Source organism: Harpia harpyja, chromosome 6 (genome assembly GCF_026419915.1).
Source record: "Harpia harpyja isolate bHarHar1 chromosome 6, bHarHar1 primary haplotype, whole genome shotgun sequence".
NCBI classification, from domain to species: Eukaryota; Metazoa; Chordata; class Aves; order Accipitriformes; family Accipitridae; genus Harpia; species Harpia harpyja.
Window position 1 is genome coordinate 10,303,289 of NC_068945.1, and position 27,200 is coordinate 10,330,488.

Sequence of the window (27,200 nt, forward strand, 5' to 3'; positions counted from 1 at the left end):
TTCTTGTGTCCAAGCAACTATGTTTTATTTTTTTAACCTTTAGCCCTAGTCATGCTCTTCATCTTTTAATGGTACTTTCCTCTGATCTTTCTCATGACACTGCTAATTAATTTTGTTAACTCACACTAACTATAATCTTGCTTCTCCTCAACACAAAGAAACACAGCTGAAGGAACAGAGGAATTAATTTCTATCATGGGGCTATAGGCACTTTCAGTAGTTGTTTATATCATTTCATGGAGGAACGTAACCAGAGAAATCAAAATGTCCTTGTTTGTTCATTTTTAAGCACTAATATATCTTTCAATAGCAGTATATAATGCATGACAGAATGCATTCATCATGAACTTCATCTAAAGACCAATGGTATCCACCAAAATCTTTTCATTAATTTAATTGCTCTTTGTTTCAAGCATTCTCTGAATATCTCAGGTGCATCTAAGTTATTTTTCAGCATATTTTACAGTATAATCAGTCAGTGCTCAGACAAAAAGTAGAACCCTCATACATCCTTTGGTTTGTTAGTATCGTGAAATTCATATGCCTCTAAACATCCCAGAGATATAAAAACTGTACTAATCACATTCCCAGTTGACGGATTTTTGTATGTATTCCTGATCTAAGCCTACTAGCTTAAACAGTTCTTTACAAAAATCATGAAACAGAATAAACATTCTGCCTTGTTGGTGAGCTGTTTGTGAAACCCTAATATTTTCAATCTGGCAGATAATCACTTATGTAACAGATAACTGCCACCAAGCTTGTCAGATGTCAGTAACTGTTAGAAATGTGTGGCATTTCAGTTAGGCAATCTGTTGCCTTGACTGAATGAAAAGCCATTCCCTCTAACACTGCAAATTCAAAAGGCAGAAATGTTTTGCTGTAGTTAAATTGCCTTGCTACTGATGGCTACTCCTAGCATTCAGGGCAGAACTAAAATAAGCCTAGAGGCATGAGGTAGAGGTCACTTTGGCCACTGCAGGACCATTTCTGAGAAGAATGGGCACAGTATTCACATTAGTTGTACCTCAAAATTTGTGCACTTTCTGTCACCAGGGAGGTGCTCAAAACGTGAGTATGCTGAAACAAACACACCTGGATTTGTGTGAGATGTCATGCCAGCTCTCTGCATTTCCCAGGGAGCTCAGCCCCCATAAGCACATCTAAGAGAACCTGCAACCCGGATCATACATGTTGCTTATTTTTCTCCTCTGGAACTTGTCCAGAAAGAACAAGTGTAGCTGTCTTAATGCAACACTAGCAAAACCTTCCTACTTTCCATATTGTCTGTGCTGTGCTTCCATCATTTAGCAATATTTACAATATGTGTGCAATGATCACACCTTTCAGCACTGCAATGAAGCTGGGTCTGGAATGATGATTAACAGATATTCACCACCGTGTGGCTGCTAGAACATTTTTAGGCAACAAAGGAAGTTCTGGATCATGCTCAGATGATGCTAATGCAATTTTGATGACGGAATTTGGGGTGAAATGCTTTCCTTCCGTACAACAGTGCATTGAAATATAAGCAATAATGGCAGATTTCTTGAATTTTATTTTTTTTAAGAGAACATTAACTTTCAATCAATATGCCCTTTAAATGTTCTTTTGCTGGGACTCTCATCCATTACATTCTTTGACTCTGCAAGGGAATTTTGATTAAAAGCACTTTGGGCAAGAATATACATTTCTGAACTCACAAAATACAGTTGTTCTCCACTTAGTAAACTGTATGAAGGAAAATATTTGCAGTATCTTTGCTTTCACCACTTTCATATGAAAAATAACTACTCATTGTTTTAATTACTTTTAAAAAGGCTAAAAAATAGCGACTCCTTTTAAATCCAATTAAGTTTTTGCCATAAAAGCCTGAACCTGTCTTCTGAGAATAGTTATTCTTTCAGGTATCCAAATCAGCTTAAGAATGTGAGTCCAATTTTAAAACTGATTTTAGGTGGCCAAAAATACAAATAGGCACCTAATCACTTTTATTCTATATGGCCTATAGTAAGAACCATGTCATCAAATGTTGGTTAAGTGTTTGAAAGGTAGGTGTCTAATCAAAGTTGGACATTTAGGCTCCCCCTGGGATTGACAGTGAGCATAAATACCTCCAAAGGTTACATCATCCTACCTGCTGAAGAACAGGCTGAATCAATTCCTGGAAATGTCTTTTCTTGAACAGCATGAGAAATTTTTGATGCAAAAACTTCTAAAATAAAAGATGAATCTCCTTCCTAACGTCTTCATGTCAAGATCTACTTCTGAAGAGCACGTTCAGGCACTCTCTGCATCTCTAGGAATGGAAATACTTTTTGAAAGCTTTCTGTAAGGCAAATGAAATGTCTAGTTCTCATTGTGAGGTTCAATTATTCCCCAAGCACTTTGAAGTTTCAGGTGCTTTTTGAAATTAGTCTGTGGGGCAGATGTGTTCTTGGAATTCTTTCAGCATTATTTGTTATGATTAGGTCTCTTCTAGAAGAAGTGAATTAGACCATGGACTCACGGGGCAACCGGAAGAACTAGAGTTACTCATCTTTAGATGTTGTCACATTGCTTTATGGCATGTGGGTTTGTCTGCAGGGAAAGGTGTTACTTAAGGAAATTTTGTTGTTCTCTTTAGCCAAGTCACATTAATTTCCTCCCAAACTAGTTTGTTAACAAACTTAGAATCTAAGACAAGGTGAAAACAACAAAAGAGACATACCAGAAGAATCAGAAAATAAATGGTCTGCTGTTTATTGTGGGTCTAAATACCTTCAGAAGGATGACTTCATTTGCCTCTAAAATTCAAATGCCCACTGCATAAGACTTTATATGGTTCCACAGGAAGTATATTTTACCACTGGATCAAGACACTTCTTTGTGTTGTAAAAAAAATGTTTTAAATGATGTAAGCTTACAATAAACAGCATAAGGAAAAAGAATGACCATTTTCTTTTCGGTGTATCTTTTTTAACCCTGCCAAGGTTTCCCCAGCGTAACACTTTTTTCTCTAAATTTTTTGAGCTCTGGCTTAAAGTTCATGTTAGTTTAGGAGGGGAAAAGGGCAAACACAAATGAAGCAGGAATTCATTTGGGGACCCATAATGGAGCTATCAGCATAGACTATGATTAATATAGATGATTACGTAGACAAAGGTATGGTCTGCAGTTTGTATAAGCCCCTGAGGGGATTGTCGCATTCTCTAGGTTTATTAAGCTTGAGAAATCTCTTCTACCTCAAAGGGGCACAGAAGAACTGTCATTTAAACTACTTTCAAGGTGAAATAATATTAGGCTTTCCAACAGTGTAGCTCAAGTAACATTTAAGATTCCCCTAATTATATCAGCTGTCCTTAACACAAAGCTTGCCAAGCCTACAGGAGAAACTGCTGAATGGATGGAGAGACCTTGTCACGGTGAGAGCAACGAATTCAGTTCCTGTATTCTCCATGCTGCTTCTTTTTTCCTTGTGGCAATACTCCAAGGGAAAAGGGAGACTTGATGTTTTGCCTATCCCTTTTGGCTTCCTCATCCTCATCATATCTTTCATCCTCATCTTCATCTTCACCTTCACTATGGTGAGGGCTGGAATGCTGAGAGACAGAAGGTGATGGTGGCACTGATGAAGGCCTGGGGTACCTGAAACCTTCCGTCTGGCAGAGAGAGAAGCAAGTTGTATATATTATCACAGTGCTCCTCAATTGGTTGTATACAGCAATTTAAGGCTATCAACACTTCAAAGGAAACCAATGGTGGGATGTAAGCTAGACCTGCTCTGCACTCTAAAATTAAAATCCCTTGAACCCAGATCCCCTCAGTCCTTCTCTGCCAGTAAGGACACGCTTGTATGGCAGTGATCTTTAGCCTATGCCATAAACAATATGCTGCCCTTCCAGCACTGCTTTTTGCAAAATATGACTATCTTTATTGAGCCTTAAAACCATCAACACAACATGAAATCCTTCTGTACTCTGTAGTCAGAATATGCTTACTGAAATTCAGAATTCAGTCTGAAGTTTTAAAACAGTTTTCTAGTTAAAATGTCAATATCTACAAAACCAGAACCAAGCAAGTGGTTTTGGTCTGAACCTCCTTTCTCCTTCTTATTTAAAAAAATTGAGTTGCTCTCTGGAGGTGTCTGGAGGTTTGGTTTCAAATAACATTGTTCTTATATCGGATCTGAGCAGCCTCCCTCCTCAAACTGGTGCTAATATGCCCTATGCAAGAACTGTTCGATGGTGTGCCTTTAAACTGACCCCTTGCAGTTCCAGCCACAGACTCTTCCTCACGTACCATGTTTAGATGAAGGCAATACTTTGCCTTGCTTTCCCTAGATCATCTTTTCCCAGCTCCCCTTCTATTTGGTTTGTGCAGAACATCTCCATAGCATTTATCAGAAGCAAAATTAGAACCTGCCACTCTTCTAATAGGAATTTCAAGGGTCAGTTCCTCAGCTGGTCTAAAATGGCATAGTCCCATCCATGTCACTTTAAATGACTGGAAGAACTTTTCCTGTATTGCACCTGGTACCCCTCGTGTTTGCATCTGATACCATTACAACTCCTGACTGGAGCTTGGGTTTATAACTTGTTGAGCTTTTAACTATAAGTTCCCACTTCCTTTCAGTTAAAACAAAACTTGCTAATTCTCTTCTCTCTCTGCTCTCCCCTCCTGCCCCCGTCCCGCCCTGTCCTGCGTAAAGTAGCTAAAATGCCAATGAACTCATCTCCAAAAGCACTTTACCTTTAGTGGAGCACTTGGTTCCATCTCAAATTTATCTGGGAATGTTCTGCTGAGGGCCAAGTGTCTGGCATGCATGTAATACTGCAACATAAAAGAGAAGCCTTTACAAGTCAAGGAAGTCTTGGGTAGATTTAAGCAGGAAAAAAAGGAACATAAAATGAGTATCTTCTAAAAGATGATGCTGAACAAAAGCTAAACATGTTTTCAGCTAAGCAGAATCCAACTGATATCGCTGCTTGTAATGAACACGCTGCTGTGAAGTAGTGAGCCATTCATGTTAGATACACACTGAAGTAGAGTCTGGAACAGAAGTTGAATAAGGTTTCTGTAAGACTAAGATGTATTAAGATGGAAACCAGCACTTGTCTCAGTCACTGTAGTTCTTACTGAGTGATAGGTATTCTTTATCCCTCAAGATAGAACAGGCTCTTTTTTAACCAGGAAAATTTACATCTTTAAATGTGCATGTTTATACACATAAACTTTGTACTTATCCTTGCATAGGAAGCATGTATAACAGTTACAGAGAAGTAACATTTATGAGTTTATGGAGGCCTGGTATTTAAGAATTCAGCAAAAATATTCATGGATCCACTATATTCACAAGTCTGCATCACACACATGGGAAAAAATAGCTTGTTGTGTCAGGGTATTATGTTGTGTTGGGAACCATAAAAACAGAAAGGTTCTCACACAGATATCAGAGCAGGACAAGGTCCAAAATAGTTACAAAACTGATATATGTGCATCCACTTCTTTGCTCCTGTGGACTTGAGAATACTCTTTCCTACTGTCTTCTTAGTAGGTGGTACTGCAGTGTTTTCTATGTCAAATTAAAACCACTAATTTTCCTTTAAGGCGCAGAGGTATTTTAGGAGTGTTGAGGAGGCCCAACAAGGCCCAGCAGCATTTTAGGAAGAACAGGTAGGATTTTTGAAAGAGGCCAGATGACTTTGGGGCACAAATCCTACTCTAGTGTAGGGTTGCCAGTGTTGTCAGAGACACAAGTTTTTTACATTGTCTTTAGCACCAGGAGTACAAAGACCTCAGTGTAACTGGCTTCTGTTCTAACCTATTAAGTTAAGTCATGTCTCTCCTTACCACTGGAGAATGGGAGCATTACACTGAAATGTAAAGGCAGGCTTTGCCTTTAGCACCTTTGAAAGGTGCTTTTTCAGAACAGGGATGTGTCCTTGCATTGTAGCATGATGCTGAAGACTGCTAGTTAGATGTATGTGTCTGGAATTTTTAATACTTCTGCTTCATAGTTTCACACACCCTGCCTAGGTATCTCCAGTCCAACAGATCTGACAGCCTCTCAGTTCGGTTTCTTTGGATGATCCTCTGGCGACGGGACTGCTGACAAAATCCATACAGGAACTGAGTCAGCTGGTTGCATGATTCATCAGGTGAGCGGAACCTCCTGTCAACTATATAGATGCCTGAAGGACACAAAAAAGGTGAAGATGAGTGGGGCTGAAAATGGGATCTCACGTCTTACATTTCCATTCCACCTTCTGTCACACAGTCTTACAAACATTACATGTATTATATGTTTTTTCAATGTTACAAGGCAGCTGTAAGTGGAATATTTGTTACTATTCTAATGGAATGGAAAGCTACAGAGAAATACGTATTTTTTATTTTAATTGTCTTTACCTTTCAGGCTGAAATTCAGCAAATTATTCAAAATTCAGAGGCTTTGTTGTTGTTGTGCAAGTATGTCCAAAAGGATTCAAGAGTTTCTGGATAAAGACATATCGTTTTTATCTCCCATAATTTTTAAAATACTGACTGCTTAAAAAAAATAATCTAATGCTTTCCTAGTTTGCAGTAGAATTTATAGGTATGGATGGTCAGAATCAGCCTGTAGGAGAGAGGCTGTGTTTTCTGTAGAAATACAAGTGTTTCCATAGAGATAGCTAACTCACATACATTAATCAATATACAATTCTGGCAGAGAGAGGGCCAAGGTAAACTTTGCCTCTATGTCGTTTGTAGAGATCAATCCTTTTGCACCTTCCTTTCACCAGGATGTTGGGAAGAAGAGGGTACTAAACCTCTTAAGCTATCTTAAGGGACAAGACAAGATGCACAAATACCTTAACTGAAGTGCCCAGTGTCGCCTAGGAATGTACAGTAAGTTATGTCAATGTTCACAGCTATGTTTTGGCAGAGAAGAGCAAGTGAACTGTGCTCTCGGTCTGTACCTTTCTGAAGGCTCTCAAAGACATGTCTACCCAGGCAGGCATAGCTATATTTTGCAAGTGACTCTACGCCTGCCCCTAGGTCAGGGCATAGTTGGTACTAGTGTGGATCTGTCATTGCCTGATTGTGCAGACAAGCCAAGGTACTTAGAAAGAGGCCCTAGTTTGGGCACATTTTCAATATTGTCTTGACACACCAGGAGCTGGCTACCCTCCTCCTCACCACACTCCAATCACAGACCATTTCTAAACCTTTATGAGCAGATTCTTATTTGTAAGTAGGTTCCTTTTATTTTCACAGGTTTATTTTTTAGAGTACATGATAATTTACTCTTTTTTTGGTGGGGGCAAGTTTCACCAGCCTCAAAGTCCCAGTGCATCCTTCTTGGACCATTCAAAGAGAAGCAGATTTTCACTGCTTCTTTTGAAGGGCTCAGAGTGTTACAGTGTAACCAGAGGCATTAAAGGGAAGCCTTGGGAGACTCTAGAGTAGTATGAGGAGTGGTGAGTTTGGAAAGGTAAAGCAGACAAAAGGTTAGAGGGAGACAAATAGGAGAGAACCTGGAAAGGGTTTGGATAAATATGAAAGCTTGAATGGCTTGTTCAACATAACGAGATATTCAGAGCTCTGAATATATTCCCCCGATGAACTCCATTGCACTAGTGAAAGCAGGAAATTGAGGAGTAACAGCATCGTTGCTGTGTTTTTTGCTTTCCTAACTCAGCGGTGGTATTTTTATATGGTGTTAAAAATTTTACCATAAGCTGCTGGGTCAGCAACATGTTCCTGCATGAAACAGCCAAATCCAGAAAGGTTTGTGGTTACACTGGGAATACCCATCACAGTACATTCAGCTGCCGAAAGAAACAGACAAAAATCGTTTCAGGGAAAGATGCTTTGAATGGTTTCACCTTCAGAGAAAAAAAAAAAGACACAAGCAGACAGAAGGTCCCATAACACTAGAGCTGCTCTGAAAATGTCAAGTGAAAACTATTATGCTTTGTTGTGGATTTGGAGAAGAAGAAAAAAGAAAGAAAGAAAAAGAAATATTAAAGAGAAAATTTCACACTGTTTTTGCAAACATATCTTTGTGTTTCCCAGCAGCTAAACTAAAAACTTTCTGGGAGTCCAGTGTTGAAACAGGGAACCCCAATATAGGGTCTGGACTGTTTGTTTGGATTTTAAATTGAAGCCTGATGTACACATATGTTCGTTAGTTGTTCATAACTATTTACAGAACTGAATATCTTAAGTGCAAGAGCATGTTAAACTTTGTACTTTGATATTCATTGTTTGTAAACTGGTCCCTATAGCAAGAAAAAACCCCAACAAACCCCTCCATTAATTCAGGACTGCATTCAAAGTAGATGTGGAGCTAGTTTTATAAAATTCAAAAATGTATGCATCTTTTGTAGTTATTTCTATCATTGCTGTGAGTAAGGATAACTGCTTACTCAGGCTTAAACAGTTTTTGTTGATGAACATAAGCCTAACCTAAGACAGCATGCAGATAAAGTAAATACTCTAGTTTTTGAAATGCTGAAAGCCATCTACATGGCCTTCATTCATATGACAATAAAACTGGTGTCTATAAAATAGAGCTATAAATCTACCTTAAAAAAATCACTTTTTGTTTCTGGGAGAATTAAATGGGTATCAACAAAGAGAATTGCTTTTGCATTAGTAAGGGAAAGAGAAACTACCTTTTTAACTAGTGCAAATCACAGCTCTCCTCAGAACTTCTAAGTACCAGTCTAACATTTCTGTCCAGGTTTACTTTAATGTTCACTTCAAAATCATCCATGGCTGCCACACTTTCTTTACACCTTAGCTGAGATTAGAACAGGAAGACAAATGGCTGGAATGCAAGACAGTTGTCTTACTTGGAATTGAATAGCTCTCTTGGAGAGAAATAGCTCTGGAGAATGACTAAACTTGCAAAATATCTGTTCTGATTCATTGGCTTACAACAAGTGCTCTTCAGAGGGTCACCCCAACTTTCAGATGTGTATCAACACTACAGAAGGTATTTTGGAGGACATAAAAACCCCAGGCACCTAAGCTTTGATCTTCATAGAAATTCAAGTTCATAGTTCGCACCGATTTCACCAGGTGTTAAGTGCCTTTTGTAAATCTGGGCCAAATTTTTTAAGTCAGAAACTATATGCTCTCTGTATCTTTAGAAATTTCCATTTAATTCTGTGAGATTCTCTACCACTGCGTGTATTTGTGGTAAATATCTTAGATATGGTGTTACATAATTTTATCACACTTAATTGTTATCTTGAATTAAATCCACTGAACTATGTCAGCTGGTAGCATCAAGATTTCTTGCCCTACTTTTTTCAACATGTACATTCCTCTAAATCTTCTTTTAAAATCATTGAATCAAGTTAATTTGAATTAATTTTAAAAAATGATTTTTTGTTCTAAAACCACAGAAAATCAAAAGATTACATGTTAGTATGGGAAAGGGTCCAGCGCAGGGACAAATGTGAGTAGTTGTCAGTCAGTAGATGCCATTTTATACCACCTGGCCCCCAAATTTTGCCAGCAGTAAGACCTTTGCACTGCAGAGGAAACAGAGCCAAAAGAGGTTTTTCAGCACTCCAGAAGAAACTGGCTGCAAAGCTATTCTGCATCAACAGAATGGGTATTCATCTTTTGATACTAGTTAAGTGTACAGATTGCCTACCTGGAGTGTAACCCCAGGGTTCATAGTATGATGGAAATACACCAAGGTGGCAGCCTCTAACAAACTCCTCATAGTCCAAGGGCAGCAATGGGCTTGTCGAAGAAAGAAACTCTGGATGTAGGATCACCTGGATATTCAAAACTTACATTAGAGGTGAAAGAAAACCATCATCAATACATTTTAATGATCAATAAGCTTAAGAAATTTCTTCACTCTGGTCTTTTTCCTAATTATCTGGACAACATGTCCTCTACCCATCTGTTACCTAATTCATTGCCCACACTAAAATGTATCCTGCCTGTGTGCAGTCTTTATCCTGCCTGTGTACCATCTTGTCCTGGAAATAGTACTGATAAAGAACCCTTTTTCTGGACAGGTCTTCAGCTTTATCCTTGTTGATCAAAGAAGACCACGTGCATTGGGAATTATGCCTAAGGCTGTGGCATTTAGCAATACTAAATTGGTTCTCTTGGTCTGTTATACCAAGCTACAGAGTATTGGGACGTCTTGTTCCAGAGGAGGTGTCAGGAGGATACAGCACTTCTGAGTTTCACAGCATCCAACTGAAATATAGGAATGGTTATGGTACTCAGTGGATCTCTCAAGAACTGAGAATTTTGAAACCAGACGTATTACAGCCCCATCATCACAATCCTGTGCCTAGGCTAACTGATCTTGCTGAAAGACAAAGCTTATTAACTAGGGCTAATGTCCCACTTTCAGGACCCAAGCTAATTTATCTGCATGACTCTGCAGGGCTTGAGGTTACTGCCCCATATTCCACTGCTAAGTAGAGAAGTGCCTTGTATATGCTGTTCAGTCAGCTTTGGGAGGAAGAAGTGTGAGGGAGGGGTTTAATCTTCTCTGGGCTTTTTTGCCAGCATAAACATACTGTAGCCATTATTCCACATCAAGCTTATGCTTTTATCCTTTCTTAATAATATAGTCATGCCACTCACTTGAGTAAATCAACACATGAATGTATTCAACCAGTAAATGGGCTGTAAACTCATTATGCAAGCTTATTTGATCCCAGTGAATCAAATATTTTCCATTGGAATTGCTGAGGCTATTTTTCACATGCCAGCTGTGTCTGCATGGATATGTCATACATCTCTCAAAATGACTTTCCATTTGAAGTTTACAGAGTATTTGTCCATGACATTCAGCTCATTAAGTATTAAGCCTGTTCATGCAGCAGGTAATTTTCCAGTGGTAATGACAGTTTTGTACAAACTTGACATATACTTAGCCAATCAAGCCTGCCGAGAAGCAGGAAGAGGTGTCTGCAGTGTTATATGCTATCTGCTTTCTAAGGACTTCAAGCAGTTAGTTCTGAGGAATTTTTTATTATATTTATATACAGTGCATCCTTCCACCCTACTTTTGTTACATCTAGTATATTATTACCATATTATGCTCTCAGAGTTCATTGGAGACACACACTTAGCAGAGAATATGTTAAGCCAGGAAAAAGCATCTAGTAATTGAGAAAAATGTTTACTCAGTTATTGTCATGTATTTAAAAGCCAAAACACTGAGAACAAGTGATATGTAATTGTCAGAGATACTATGGATCTGACTTTAAAAAGGTTTGGGCAAGGAAGAATTTGCAGTTTTAGGTTCTACTTTGAATAGATAGATGATGAGATAGTCATAGTTAACAGAGGGAATGCCAGAGATTGCCAGACCAAAAAAAGCTTTGGCAAACTAGTGAAAGCGGGAGCTGATAATTTCTGTGGTCTGGCAAGATAGACATGGAAGTAAGGAAAGATTTATTTACATACATTGAGCTTCAACAGTTAACGTAAACATAAGCACAGCATGAACAGGAAGTATTTCTGCTCAGGATCAAAGCCCTGATTACCTTCTACAGCAAATCCTGAGTGTCAAGGTGCGGTTCTTAAGAGATGAACCACTACTCCAGAAATGTCTGTGCTCAAACTCTGGACCTCCAGTTTTAAGCAAATGAATCTATTACAGAGTTTTACATCTGGGTGCAAATGACCTGTGGCACTTTCTGGATTTCAGGAGTAGCAGCTCCTCATTGAGTACAGCAGGCAGCAATGCAAACAATTCCCTAACATGAGATTTCTAAGTTGAAATTAACTTGGTTAAACAGCAACTGAGGATATCTGTGAAGTGGCTAGTTGTCATTCCTGGAAAGGGAGGAAGACAGAAGAAGTAGTCTATTCTGCCTATCAAGAATTTGACCGCACTCCGCGTGCTAACAATCCAGACTGAGACTGTTTAAAGAAATTCCATTTTATATCTAAAAAGAAAGTGACAGAATGTACCTTTACTCTGTCTGTCCGGTTATTGAAAAGGCCAATGCGTCGGATGGTATTGAGGATTGGATCATTGCCATCGTCAATCATGTTGTGGGTGGTCACCGGAGGCAGACAGTGTCGCTGATGAGAGAAAAGGCAATCCATAAGCCAGACAAAACTGTTGGCAAAGAGTCCCGTTACCATTTTCTAAGGTTAGTGGAAGACAGTGGGAGATTTTGTCATCAATGTGAATAGGTTTTTACCCTTTCATTTTAAAGTAAGAAAGGAAAGTTATGATCATATAGTGTTGTCTTCTATATAACTAAGGACACAAATGAGACTATAAAATCTGTCACAGGACTTGTTTCATTTATCTCAAAAGAAATATATTTGTACTAACTTCTAGAAAGGCCTACCATTTAATTTTAAATGTTTTTAGTCAATGTGTTATGTCTCCTTAAGAGATTGTTTTTACATATTTAATAAAAATGGAAGAATCCAGGGTTCAAGAACAATGCAAAGTTCACATTTAGTGCAGAAGAAAAGAATTAGGAATTTTGGTGTCCTGCATGTGACTGGAGGAATATCCATGAATTCCCCAAAAGAATTAGTTTAGGTCATACTCTCATTAAAAACATTCACAGCTGATGTTTAAATGTTACTGATGAGAAGTATATTTGCTGAAAACTTCTTTTTCAATGCATGCATATCACTATAGGTCATACACAATCCTTGTACATAGTCATATTTATAATTTATACTAGATGTTTGTGTAAATAATACATTTTCTGACCTGAGTTGAAAAGATGGCTCTTTTCATAATGGTTATATCATCTCGGTCAAGAATCTTGTTCAAGTCTGGAATTTCTCCTCTGCAGAGGCAACACAGAGCCTATTTTACCAAACGACTTATTATCAGTTGTATAAAGAAAATGAAGAAACGGCGAACAAGGTCTGATCTGAAGTCTGCTGATGTCAACATGAATCTTTCCTTTCTTTTCATGGCCCTTCTATATTCCCAACATTTTATTCTCCTATACACTTGCTGACCTTTCAATTAGCTTCCAACAAAGCTAAAGAATTTTTTTTCTGTTTTTCAGACACACCCTGTTTTTGCTGAAGTTCCAGTCATCTCATCTGTTCTTTGGGTCATTCACTTCCAACTGTCTTTTGAAAGGATATGACTAAGCCACTAATACATACTACTTTGTCACTGGTGCTTTTTTAAGCCGAAGTAGCTCATTTTTGACAGTGAGTAAGCCTTTGTGTTACTTAGACATCCCCCATGTCTCTTAAGACTCTTTCCACAATGGGATGCTAGTACCTTTAAATTTTTTCTCTGTGATTTGCTATTGACAAGTAACATGTATATGGAACAGAGGGTCCCATACGCTTCTGCTATGCCCTTCCTATGGATGTCAAAATTTCTTACACAAAGAGTAGAAGCACAGAAACACCATAGGTAAGCGAGCTGAATATGTGGTTCTGCAAGGCAGAGCAAAGTAACCTATACACTCACTTTAGCAGGGCATTGTAGAGTTTCTTTCCAAACTTTTCTTTCACAGATTGTGCAGTGTCCCTAGAAAAATAAATAAATATATGTATAAAACAGAAGAATCCAGAACAAAGAATAAAAGAGATTCCTGCTGTTGGAAATTAAATTGTGCTTTCATATATACTGATGGAACCAAGAAGGTAGAAGCAGATAGAGGTCTGGTTCTCAAAATTCTTTTATCCAGCCAGCAGCCATACTGATGGATTTCAGCACAACTGAGGATTTGACCTGCATCCAAAGATGAATGCACTGTGAAAGCCAGGAACAGACCTCACTAGTGATTACTTCTAATATTTTGCTCTCATCAGTAGACCACACTTTCATCTCAGCTATGAAAAAGAGAGCATATACATGACTTTACGTAGAGAAACATGATCATTAACATTGGGCACTAATCAAGACTGAGAGGTCTCCAATTTCACTTGACGTAGTAGAAAGACGTAAGATATAAGAGTTAAACAAATGGGGATTTTAAAGTCAGCATCTCCCTTCACTTTCTGCCCTATTTCCTGACTCAAAGAATTTTGAAAACAAGCATTAGACTAAAAGGTAGTTTGTCATAAATTAGTTTGCAAACCAAAAACATCCTGGAAAGCTCAGGCCATGTTTTAAGCTAATAATAAAGCCCGTGCCAGACAAATGTTATATTTTAGCTAAGAAAGAACTCCAGTGAACAACTGTTCTAAATGCAGAGTCATTTATATTATCCTGCCCCTAGTTGAAGTAACTTGAAAGTACAGCTGGAAGTGCTGTTGTCAAAATAGCAAATGCACTCTCAATTTGAGTGAAACGCCCACTTCATGGAACTCTTCCTGCCTTTCTGATTTCTAAGAATTATACTTTGGGCTACGACAAAACTTGTTAAGTGAAATCCTAAACTTTACCAAGCTGAGAATCCACATACCTGTATTTAGTTGCTTTCTCCCAACTCACATAGACACAATAGTGGATGAGTTAATTTTGGATGAGTTGTAAAGCAGCTAAATGTCAAACGAAATTGATCCAAATCCCAGCAAGCCTGTCCCCTCATGACTATATTTTCATAGACTCATGCCATGCACAATATCCAAAACTTAACCCAGATAGGATAGACTGCTTTTTCAGAAGCAGAGGAAACAGGGGATTTTTATATCCCAGATCAGCCATCTTCTATTCCTTTATAAGTGCCAACCTCTTCTTGTATTTAATTTCTGTGGCATCCTTCAAATAATCTAAAATTATTTTGTAATACCGATATCAGGTGGTTTTATCCAGGAGCTCCAGATTATGACCATGATAATGCTGCATATGATGATGCAGAGGGTCTTTTGCTTTTCACAGAGCACAGTGGGAAGAATAGCTGGAAGCAACATTTTTTTGCATGATTTCGCATCTTTAGGTTTACCTTTACTGTTACTATCTGGCTAGTAACTACAGGCTGCATTACTGAGTACCAGAGAAATAACCATGTAGTAGAGATACAACATGGAAAAACCTTTGCATATTTAATTTAACTTAAACTTTCCTAATATCCATATATTATTTATTTAATAGGTACCTGTTGTATTATATTCAAACATTACATACTTTATATCAAAGACAAAGCAGAGGCCAAAAGCACTTGTTGCAGTTATGGCTGCTCCTCACTGCACTCACATTATTTTCCTACAGTTCTTGCGTACAGAGTTCTCATTAAAAACTCTGGCTACATTACTCCGCTTTAGCCATCTACGGTTTAAGCTAGTTGTACAGATTCTCCACACATCCGCAGAGGGTGACAGTCCATTTCAGAGGATGATTCCCTTCACTCATCTTAGACACTTCCTGAAGTGGTATAGGATGAAACATCATTTGGAGTGAACCATCACTCTCCACTGGCAGTGAAGGCAGCTCAGATGCATTACTTTTAAGAAGCCAGAGTTGGACAATTAATTCCAACCTCTACATTTGTGGTACCTGTTTCCAGCATGGTAAGCAGGTAGAATGTTTCCTGCAAGTCCCAAGAAGATGTCGTGTGATGACTCCAGAGATAATCTAGAGAGTAGATAGATTTCTCATACCTGTCTTCTTTTCCATATATGGCAAAAGCTAAATGATTTCAATGATCCTTGTTAAATTATTTCTGTCACTGTTTTTGTGCAAGTTTAGTATCTGTTAATCAAAGACTTCAACTTGATTACTGCTATCCAGAAACTGAGCCAGAGATCATCTGCTGGAGGCAGTTAATGAGATAACAAGAAAAATAGTATCCTTCTCTTACAAAGTGCCTTTCGTCTACAGATCTCTAAGTTGTATAGATTTCTATCATCTTTTAAATATAGAACCGGCATCAGACAGAGGTTAAACACAGGGAGACACACGCATAAAAGCAGAAGCTAGGTCTTGTGGGTTTTAGTCCCTTAGCTTTAAGACCAGCTTCCTTACTTCTGCAGCAGAGTTTAACTGCTCCAGCCACCTGATAAGGTGCACATTTCCATTTCCCTGCTTAGATAATGAATCTGTAAATATGTTGAGTGAAATGGCATTTTTCACTTTTTAAAACAAAATTCATCTTTGATAACCCACTACTGATTTTCTTTATGAATTTGAACCTTCAGTTTTGCCATGTCTCTCTGTTCAGAAGTACCTCACAACATGTATCTTTTCCTATGTAGAATCACATAGCAGTTAAAGTGAGGTGAAGGTTAAGTCTGTCTGTGCTTTGCTTTTTTGTTTGGGAAGTTGTAAAATGAAAACTGTTAAACTGAGAAGGGCTGTGACAATTTTCCGTTTATAGCTGTAAGTTTCACTGCTTGGGTATGGCCATTGCTTATTGTAGGCTATATAGAAAATTATAGACAATTGTTATCAACCGTTACTCTGCTGGATTAGACAGTACAATTTCCATAACTCTAAATAAAAGAGGATGTGCAATTAATTTCTTTTTCCCACCACTGGCAGAGAAGCTCACTCTGATAAATTAGCAGGCAGTCCTTATTTTGTAGGAGCTAAATGGCATGTCCAAAGGGAGTACCAGAAACAGTCAGAAGACATCCAGAACACTGGATTTTCTATAACCTTTGACTTTGCCACTGCAAAACAAGTACTATTTGCTAACTTGTTACAAAGAATGGCAAGGCAAGTTTACAAAAAATAACCTAGGACAAAAAAAGAGAAATATTTGCACTTATTTTTCATTCTTATCTCTTTCATTCCCACAACTACATTCTAGTTACCCACAATCCTCAATTTTAGCAAAGCAAAAAGAGCATTATTCTTCATCAGAAACTTTTGCATGTCTCCTCAATTCACTGTACAAAGACCTCAGTGAGAATGGCAATTACCAGAGCTGCTTCCGGACTGCTTGTCCTTTCAAGGTTTCCACATTGAAATTGTTTGTCTTTGCTGGCATGATGAAGAACACAACAACTGTAACATCAGTCTTATGAACCTACATGGACACAAGATGGAGAGGAAAAAAAATCTCACTACAAGCTATCACAACCAACTTTTTAACACTAAGAATTAGTCATAGGAAAAGCCAGTGCACTTTGTTTGTTTGTCCAGGAAGGCTCTGATCTTATACCTCTCCCTTTAGCTATGAAGTTTTTGTCAAGTCAGAGCTATACCTGAGGATAGATACAGGTAAACAGATGTCACCCAATTCCAGTTTGGGCAATAGAGATCTTCCTGACTTCTCATGGTTTAGAGGCCATGGCTTAGAATGTGAACATAAACTACAAAAAAATAAAAATCCTACACACATTTTCTCACCTAACACAAACTATGTTGGCTCAAAGGAGTCAGCAATTAGTTTACTAGCTAAGGTATGCCCAGGTATGGGGTGAGGGATTCCCTACAGCAGGAAGCAGAACTACTTTCTATAGCAATAGTGCCCCAGCTTTATGGGCAGAAAGAGGCATGGTAGCAACCACTATCTACCCAAACCCCTGGCAAAGAACCTGCCAGACACACAAAAAACTGCAAGTGACTTCTTGCTCATGTCTCACATCCAGCTACTGCAAAGGCAAAAAGCATTTTCTGTAAAATCTGACCCTTTACTTATAGACGGTTTCACTTGCTGGTTTCTCCTGTGCACTAAGAAGGTCAGAGTACCAGGCCCCTGAGGGATTCCTTGCATGGAGCAGAATGAGGTTGTACTCCTGTCAGCAACTATTTAAAGAAAAGCTAAGGGTGAACTCTATTCAGAGCTATAAAAATTAAATTATTTTGAATTGCCTCCATTCTAAACTTTAGACACGCATGCATGCTACTAGCATGCGTTCTCTCAGATTGAGGTACAGGGAAATGTCTAGTATAAAATAACCTATGGGAGTCATCTATCATTTTAAGGTTCTTCCCTTCCATCTCTTCAAGGCAGGTTCAAAGTCCATCATGCTATGATCTCAGTGTGTATTAATAATCTGTCCCAACATTCATATTATATTTCCAAAATGTTAGTAGGGTTTTCAAGTAGCAAAGGAAAAGGACTCTATAAAATAAAACAATTCCATCCAATGATATGTATTTTTTAGGTTCAGGCTGGGACTTGTTTAGGAAGCAGCATCGTTCCCAGATTCACAAGTAGTACATGTATTCTGCTGTTCCCAATGGAATTACCTCTTGAAATAATTACAGAGCAAGTGTTCTTTGAACAGCTAATCAGGTGCTGGCATGCATATTGGAACAGTAATGCAATAAAGTCAGGCTCAGCTTATGGGAGAAGCAAGTCCCAATATACTGTTCCAGAGTTTTGGAAAACTAGCCTCAGTTTCCTTTGACCTTCCATTGGCCATTGATGTCATATAAATCATTAGATACCATAAGAGATTGCTGCAATCAATGCTTAAGCAATTCTTTCCCTCTTACCACATAAGACCTTTCACATTATCAGCAGTCATAGTTAATAGTTATGTAAATGCCATTAACAGGTAGCTGATGTTGCACAGCATTGCCAAACAGCAAAAGTCAGTTGTTTGGCAAAGTTGTGGAAGAAACACTTAAGTTATGCTAGGTGATCTGTTGTGTGAGTGAATGGATTAAGTATTTCCAGAAAGTCCACAGGCTCTAATGGTGTATTTATAAAAGGTATGTTGTGGTTTAACCCCAGCCGATAGCTAAGCACCACACAGCTGCTCACTCACTCCCCCTCACCCAGTGGGATGGGGGAGAGAATCGGAGAAAAAAAAAGAAGTAAAACTTGTGGGCTGAGATAAGAACAGTTTAGTAGAACAGAAAGGAAGAAACTAATAATGATAATAATAACAATAGTAAAATGACAATAATAATAATAGGATTGGAATATACAAAACAAGTGATGCACAGTGCAATTGCTCACCACTTGCTGACCGATGCCCAGTTAGTTCCTGAGCAGCGATCCCCCCAGGCCAACTCCCCCCAGTTTATATACTGGGCATGATGTCACATGGTAGGGAATATCCCTTTGGCCAGTTTGGGTCCCCTCCCAACTTCTTGTGCCCCTCCAGCCTTCTTGCTGGCTGGGCATGAGAAGCTGAAAAATCCTTGACTTAGTCTAAACACTACTGAGCAACAACTGAAAACATCAGTGTTATCAACATTCTTTTCATGCTGAACCCAAAACATAACGCTATACCAGCTACTAGAAAGAAAATTAACTCTATTCCAGCTGAAACCAGGACAAGGTGGTGGTAGAACAAGTATACTTAGGGCTTTGAAAATTAATATTTTTTCAGACCTGCTGACAATATAGTATCAAGATTTTTATCCAGATTTTCTGTATCATTTAAATGACAGAGTACAAAAGAGAGAGTCTGGGACAACAGCCAGTTGATCCTTGCTAGATGACCAAAAACTGATTAGCATTTTTTTTTATTTTTCACTCTAATGTATCAGTCTTTGGGACACATCTAGAGATGTTTGCAGTGATCTCATTTGTAGGTGGCAAGTTCTCTGCTCTTTGATCATGACAAGGCCTAGGCCTTATCTTCATTAAAGTATTCCATAAAGGCATTTAGAAACATTGCACTCATTTTGTACCTGAGGAAACAGAAGCATGGAGGAGTGACCAGCTTCCCCATGCTTTTTCATCAGGCCACTGCCACACCGTGAATTTTAATGCAAGATTCCCATCCAATGTGATAATAGTACTCAAAGATTTAAAAGAATATGGTCAGGTCCTAATGAATTAAGCAATTTGCTTAAAAATATTTTTTTAAATTGCATCATTAAAGGATTTTTTTTTTTTGCCTTCTAATATGTAAACCATCAGGGTAAATTCTTGAATCATATTTTCAGTATTTTTCTCTGAAAACAAGGGAGGTAACCATGGATTAACTTCTTGAACTACATAATCAATTATTTTTAAGCAGTCCGAGATTGTTATACACTCTGATGACTCAGGGAGAGAGCTTTATGAAAACTGAATATCCCATAACTATTTTCCTATAAACCAAAGTATGGCATGGAAATTGTTGCAGGTGACTTCCATGGTATGATAAGTTTGAGCATAGGCTCTATGTTATCTAGATTTGCAGAAGATTTCTTACCCTAAGCAAAAAGTTTAATCTTGATAAGGCTTCTAGAAACATATCAGCTCCTTTGTTGGAAAACTCATATCTCCCAGCAATGAAGAAAAATAAGGTCTTCTCAAGACTGAAGTCAAGGTGGCTGAAACCAAGCAAACAGACAAGCACAAACTATTTCTCAAGATATAATCAAACAAAACGCACAACAGCTTTCTATTCTGGAGCAATTTATCATCCCAGGAAAATAATGAAAGTGAGGCTTTTCTGCTGTTCTTCAAATTGACTATCTTAATCGGATAAACTGCATCTTGGGTAAATGATGAAAAAATCAATACCTTCTGCCTGATCCCACAATCTGTTAAGCAGAGTTAGAACCAGTGTCTAAAATTCATTTATCTTCTGACTGAGAAATCCCAGACAGATATTTGAATAAGTTGGTAACATTTCAACTTCTCTATGAAGTACGTGTTAGTCTTCCTGCTTTGGTTCTTGCTTTAAATAGTGTTGGACAACCATTGCTAATTTTTGAAAAGTAAAAGCATACCCATAGAAATGACCTCGAATGAACTCTTGGATCCTAGCCTTGTACATGGAATGCAAATTCTGAAACTCATGCATTGCTGAAAATTTCTTAATGTTCAAGCCATTTGGGGTGACAACATCTGGAAAAGCAGAGAAAAGGCAGAGGTAGACATCTTCAGAGTCAGAGAAAGTTGTCTTTCAGTTGTCAGTATGTGAACAGGTTAGGTACCCTTATTACTCATGCATAAGGAACAGCACTGTCTAACACAATGGTCTCCACCAGCTTACTCCACAAAGCTATTGCATGTGGCACTCCACTGTCTATAGCATTGAAGTGGCTTTGTACCATTTTGACCTGTACTCAACATTAGCATAGACCCTGCTGAACACTGAGGTCTCCCCATGCCCTTTTGTACTGTCAAGACTTAAGTAATGTCTCCATTTAGCCATATGTTTTTTGTGCAATACGCCCTTTACCTCTTTATTCTTGTATCACTGTTGCCTGCTTTATTACTATAGATTGAAAGCTCATGAAAGCAGAAACTGTGCTGTATTATGCACTTGTTTCCTGCATGGCACAGGAGAGGTCTGTTCTGTCAAAACTTCTGAGGATTTACCAGAAAAGGGAGAATATAAGAAACCTTTTTTAAAAAGACCACCTTTCAGTAATCTGTTGGATTTCTCCTAAAAATAGCCACAGAATAGTATGCTTTACACTTTTATGGCAGCTCTCCTCAAGGATTCCAAAGCATCTTACAATTAATTTTCTTTTCATTTCCAGTACCTTCTAAGGTAGAGTTATAGAATATACACAGAGGATAGACATAGCTTGTTCCAACCAACACTGAAATTCAGTCACTCTTCACCTTTCTGGTAGAGCACAGCAGCTGTTTAAAGGCTTGCCCTAAATCTAGTTGAAGTAAATGGAAAGAATGCCATTTTCTTTTCTTTGAGTTGGCTTATGAAATCCATGTATAGAAATGAAAGGGAAGGCCAGTTCCTCAGCAGATGTATTTCATAGTAACACAACTGACTTAAACAGACCTATACTAATTTATGATACCAGATATTCTTCAAATACAAAGAATCTTCAAAGAAGCAAGAAATGCTAATTATTAGAGGATACACTGGTGCCGATTTAATGCTTGTTCTCCTGACAAGTGTCATCAGGTATCTAGCAACCACAACCATTAACTGTAGTAATTTTAAAAGTTTTATGCATCATCCAAAGGACCTTCAGTAAGATATCATTCCCTCCACACATGGTTCATACAAACAAAATAGCATCTCCTTTGTTCTCAGTGCACATGGTTAACTCCCCCCATACATCAGGTTTACTGATGGGAGTACAGTCTCTTGCTTGCCAGTGATACAGGACTTGAATGTTACTTCTATTGTGGTCTTTCAGTCAAGGATGTCTGACATTCAGGGTTTCCCATCCCTTCCCCCAAAAGCAGAGGTTTGCGTGTCTAGCATTAAGCATCTGACCTAATACAAAACTGTCTGTTAGTTCTGCAGAGGCTTATGGAGATGTCTTTAAAACATCTATGGTTCCTTTGGTTGATTACATATCAGGATGACCTTAAAATAAGTACAATCAATTCTCCATATGCTGTCCAATATACTTGCCTGACATTTTTCATGCAAATGCCATGGCCATTTTTAATGACTTCCTTGAAATTTACAGTCTACTTTAGCAGTGTATGGATTTCCCTGCCAGGTAAGCGATCTCTGATTAATCTTTATCTTGTAAAGTGCTTTGAGACTCTCCAGGTTAAACAGCAGTAGATAAAAGTATAACCTTTATTGGTAACCATGAAATACCAAAAATTTTGGTGGATCTGTGATGAAATACCACATTTGAAACTAAAGACCAGCCTTTCCTAGGAAATCTTTACTTGTTAGTTCCTTAGGATTTGGTTCTCAGTGTCAAGAAAGGAGAGTCTTGGTGGGCCTGACAAGAAAACTTGTGTTCTTATCTTCTGCTGCCCAGCACTAGGAGCTGCTCTGAACAAAGACCTGTGTGGCCTCATATGAGTGGAGGAGCCAACAGAGCAGAAACACCCTCCATTTCTCTTTTCTTCACCAACAACGTATCTTCTCCTTCCTCTGACCTGCTTCTTGTTCAGCATGGAAGAACTGGCTCATGCAGGACATAGCTTTGAAACTGTATCAAGCTCTTCCCAATAAAGTAAGAATCCTTGACTGGGTATTTCTGACCAGTTTCCATCCACTCTTTTGCATTTATTTATCAGGGAGTTTTGGACACTTGCCCATCATCATCAGCCTGTATATAACCTACTCCCATGTTCTTTGATTCAACTGCAGCTTCATTTACCCTTTCATCAGGATTTGGGCTCAATCCATCTCTTATTGAAGCCTTTGAGATACAGAACAGACATGGTAGCCCAAAGCACTCAGTTCACTATTTCTGCTCAACATACAATAATATTTTGAATATGTGTGAGGCAATGTGCCCTTGCCCTAGGGAAGAAGTGATGAAAGAGAGCTTTTTTCCTATTTTAAGTGGTTTGGGTTTTTTCTTGTTTAATGAATTAATGACATTTTTGTTTTAAAATTGTCCCAAGTAGGTCAAATTAGAATTATTTGACTTCTGTATTTATAGGATATAAACTGGCATTGATTTAAGTAATAATAGCACAGTGTGCTGTTTTCTGTTGGTAAGTCACTAAGAATCATAAAATCGTTTAGGTTGGAAAGGACCTTTAAGATCATCAAGTCCAACTGTCAACCCAACACCACCATGCCCACTAATATTCAGGGTTGACTCATACTTCTTCAGAGTTTGCTTCTATGATTTTGATCAAATATATACAGATAGGAAGTCTAGATCTAGATCTTAACTGATACCTAAGTCTCTTGGAATTTTGATTCAAAGTCTTCTCTACTGCTAGTGAGAAACAGGTTTCACACCTGAATGAAAATATTAGAAATCCCATAATATCAGTTTCCAAATCACAGGAATATAACATGATCACTGACAGAATCTTGCATGATACGTCAAAGCAAACAGGTTCAACATCAGATACTCAAGCTTTTAACAAATATAGTTTGATAAATTATTGATCAAATAACAACAGCGGCAAGTGAAATCAGTGTAATGCAAGCAGTCATTCTGCCAGGTTTAGACTGGCAAATTGGCCTTTGTCCTGGTGCAAAAGCTCTCTATGCAATCATGTCTACTGACTTTTAAAGGGGCTTTTCCAAGTGATAAGATTTACAATTTAAATTATAATCCAAGTTTAATGTTAATGAGAAATAGCAGAGACTGCTCTGCTTAACACATTTCCTCAGTTTTTTTTTAGTTAACAACTTTGTTACAAAGTTTACCTCTCAATAAATTCTAATGCAAATAAAAGTTAATTGTGCCAATTCTGCATTCCCTTTTTAAAAGTTTATTTTTAAAGTGGATTGAGAAGTGTACACATTCTTTCAGTATTCATGTTCTTTTGCAGAATTCAAGCTTAATGATCTACTGAAGGATTGCTGACCTTTCTGAACAGCCAATGTCTACATTGATTTCACAACTTCAGAGAGAATAAATAGTATGAGAATAGACTTCTACACAGTTTAGTTGTGGTCTAAGATTCAAAGAAACTGTTAAAGTACTTATTCCCATCAGAATATATTTTCCACTTACAATTGTCTCCTAGGATTTGGGGTACCAATTCCTATTGAATTTCTTTCTAGCTCTGTCAACATGAAGCATGATATGTCAACAATTTTTTAACCCAAACATTAAATATATTTACTTGGTTTCTTCAAAGCTGCAAGAATAACAAAAAAAAGCTCAGGCCCATGAATCTCTGTGCATAGAATTCTCTTCAGCTTCAACTGACATTCTATCTGTGAGCAGTCTGCAGATTTTCTCTCCCACTCAGACTCATTTCAGTCTCCTAAAATCTCAAAACATAAACTATGATTTTCAAGAGTGGGGAGAAGCCTCATGCCAATATAAAGCAGCTTCAAAAGTCTGATTCTCAGAGGTCAAGTGCTCTGCACTTGGTAAAAAACAAGACCTTTCAGAGATATCCCAGATTAGATGACAGAACACTTAAATTACTTTTAAGACGTGGCTTTCATGTTTTAAATAAAAAGGAAAAAAAATTCTAAGTTCATCATCCTATTGACAGTTAGTCAGGAATGAGGCAAAGGATCCAATGGACAACTCTTTTATCCTGATGCATGAACCACAATGTGGCTTGAAGCATTGAAGTTAACAGGAATAACAGTCCCAAACTATAATTAGCACTGGGATTCACCTAAAAAAAAAAATCTACAAAGAATAAGCAAACCAAAAAAACCTGAAGTCATTTGAGCATTGCTATACTTAAAACAACCAACCAAACTGTGAACACACCTAAATAGTCTCAAAATTGTTGTGCAGTTTTTCCCCCATGATGCTTACCTGCAGATGGAGTACTGTGGCTTGTCCTTACAAAGCACTGTGCTGATTTAAAGAGAACTTTAATGACACATCAAACTGGGTTCATGACCTTATTCAAACTCCATGCATGGAACACAACAAGGTTTGTTGGTGAGTTCCATATTTTATGAGACGAATACAAAGGAGAAAATCAGACAAACTCTTGGGCACATATCTTGACAATTTTTTCAAACTGTACTGGTTGGTCTAATAGAAAATATTATATCTATCTATGGAACTTATCATGGTTAGGTCCTAAGATCATGATGACCACAACCACACTGCTACTCCTAGCTGTGAGAGATACAGGAAAACAAACTGTATTGATTTACAGTTTGTTTTTTGCCTTCTCACCTCTTTCAATATTAAGTAAAGAAAACCAGCATTAGCACTGGAAAGCAAAACTCATCTAACATTCTGTTTTGCATATGAAACTTTTTGCTACATTTCTAAAAGAATATATCACTCACCTCTAGCAAAGCAACAAATCTCACAGTGTAAAAGCTGGTGAAACATATTACAAAGGTTCCAGCTTCTGCTTTTGCCAGTTGACCTGAATACATTACCATCACTGGAAACCCTGCTATAGAAAAAACTCCTGAAGCTGAGATGTCCTTGCAAAGAAAGCCTAACATCCATGGAGTTAAACTAATGCTCTCCTGAAATGGTACTGAAAGCATTTATTAAAAGGTGCTGAACTTGATTTCTTCTGGATTACATATGCTACTAGAATGTTTTTCAAGTGATATTATCTGCACTCTTCTTTTGAAAATTGGTTATTCTTTGTAGTGTAGCCAGACATATCTATGCATGTGTCCTTGCTCTTCATGTTTGTATACCTGTCTCTATTATTTTCATTCAGTCTGAGGAAATGTAGGTACTTGGAAGAAAAATAATAAGAAAACAATTCAGGTCTTACCAGGATTTCTTTTAAGCATATGTTCTGCTTCTATAGCTGTGATCTGTGAGACTGTGGTAAACACATGGGCACAATGTACAGATGCCCGTTCCATACAGTACCGATGGTAAATCTGTCTCTCTCCCGCTTCCTTGTCAATGTCAAACTGTTAAATAATAAAACAAACAAAAAAGACACCTGTGTGATATGCTCATCAGACTTATTACCACAAAGGTCTCTCTTAAGCTTGATTTCCCCACAGAATAAGAATCATGTGATTGGCTTGTCTTTCTAGTTTTTGAACCATTTTATCGACTTCAAAGAGTTTGAAGGAGCAAGAGAGGTCTCAGTTCCCGCATATTTGTGAAAAAATGGCAGCTTTGCATTGGAAGGAGACCTAGATTAATGATCCCATGAAAGGTAAGGATCTGCGCTGTTTGGCCTGCTGGCTGGCAATATGCCATGCTGCATCTTGCCTGGGCTTGTTGGAAAACTTGGGAGAGCAGGGAAGTTGCTGGTCACTGAAGGTATAGGGGAGAGAAGAAAAAAGGAATGGGGATGAGGAGAGAACCTGGGGACTACGTAGAATGGTGGGAATCATGAGTAGGCAAGAGAGAAATGGAGCTGTGGTGGAGAGATTGGATGTAAGGACTCAGTCACAAATCCCAAGGGAACAAAGGAAATAGTAAATGAGATATTTTCGCATACTCAGAGATGTTCTTTCTCCAACTCCACCACTGTTACTTGCTGCTCCCTTTACTTCAATTTGAACTCCATTAATTTCTAGAGGCAGATGTAAGTTAAACTGCTAGATAAGACAATCCCCAAACCCAAGGTATTTCTAAATCACCTTTAAACCTTGCAGCTACCCCTTTTTTTACTGAGCTTATATTATCCTCATGGGAAGAAAATGCACAATACCTACTGAGCCCATGCTTAAGGGTTCGAATGCTCACTAATGATGTCCACTGCAAAATTGCTACAATGTAATCTAAAAAAGAATAATGCTAATGGTGTGCCAATGATTACAATTAAATTACAGTCCTCTTAGTCTTACATGATGTTTCACTTCTGGGAACAGAAGCGTTGACCTCCTAAGGTCAACAGCATGGGCACCAAATAGACTGTGTGAGTTACGTGGAGAGTGACAATGACTCTCAATGAGCTCTGTCATTATCAATGCCTAATGCTAGGTGCACAGCCTGATTTTGATTGCATTTGACTCTGTAACTTCACTGACCATAATAGATTTAACCATTATTATAGGCTGGGCAGACAGCACTTTCTATAGTTAGGACACTCCGACCTTTGCCACAGCTAGTTGCTTCTAGTACTTTAGAACTTAGCCAGAAGTAAAGCTATTTAGACCACGACTTCTCATGCTGAGTACACGCTTAAGGTTGGTATAGA

The 27,200-nt window shown here is 38.1% G+C and overlaps 1 protein-coding gene across 1 annotated transcript in view; it reads right to left on the bottom strand.

The window, feature by feature from the left end:
• Positions 1-2,718: 2,718 nt before the first annotated feature.
• Positions 2,719-27,200, bottom strand: part of GYS2 (glycogen synthase 2) — a 47,731-nt gene continuing 23,249 nt past the window's right edge. Inside the window, exons 5-16 of the mRNA XM_052788794.1 lie at positions 25,812-25,956; positions 20,468-20,585; positions 19,945-20,065; positions 16,762-16,868; positions 13,424-13,483; positions 12,698-12,776; positions 11,932-12,045; positions 9,635-9,761; positions 7,698-7,793; positions 6,010-6,173; positions 4,732-4,812; positions 2,719-3,641 (exon numbers count right to left, since the gene is read on the bottom strand). Of these exons, the coding sequence (XP_052644754.1) occupies positions 3,420-3,641; positions 4,732-4,812; positions 6,010-6,173; positions 7,698-7,793; positions 9,635-9,761; positions 11,932-12,045; positions 12,698-12,776; positions 13,424-13,483; positions 16,762-16,868; positions 19,945-20,065; positions 20,468-20,585; positions 25,812-25,956 (1,434 nt within the window). The 3' untranslated portion in view covers positions 2,719-3,419. The remainder of the gene's footprint in view (positions 3,642-4,731; positions 4,813-6,009; positions 6,174-7,697; positions 7,794-9,634; positions 9,762-11,931; positions 12,046-12,697; positions 12,777-13,423; positions 13,484-16,761; positions 16,869-19,944; positions 20,066-20,467; positions 20,586-25,811; positions 25,957-27,200) is intronic.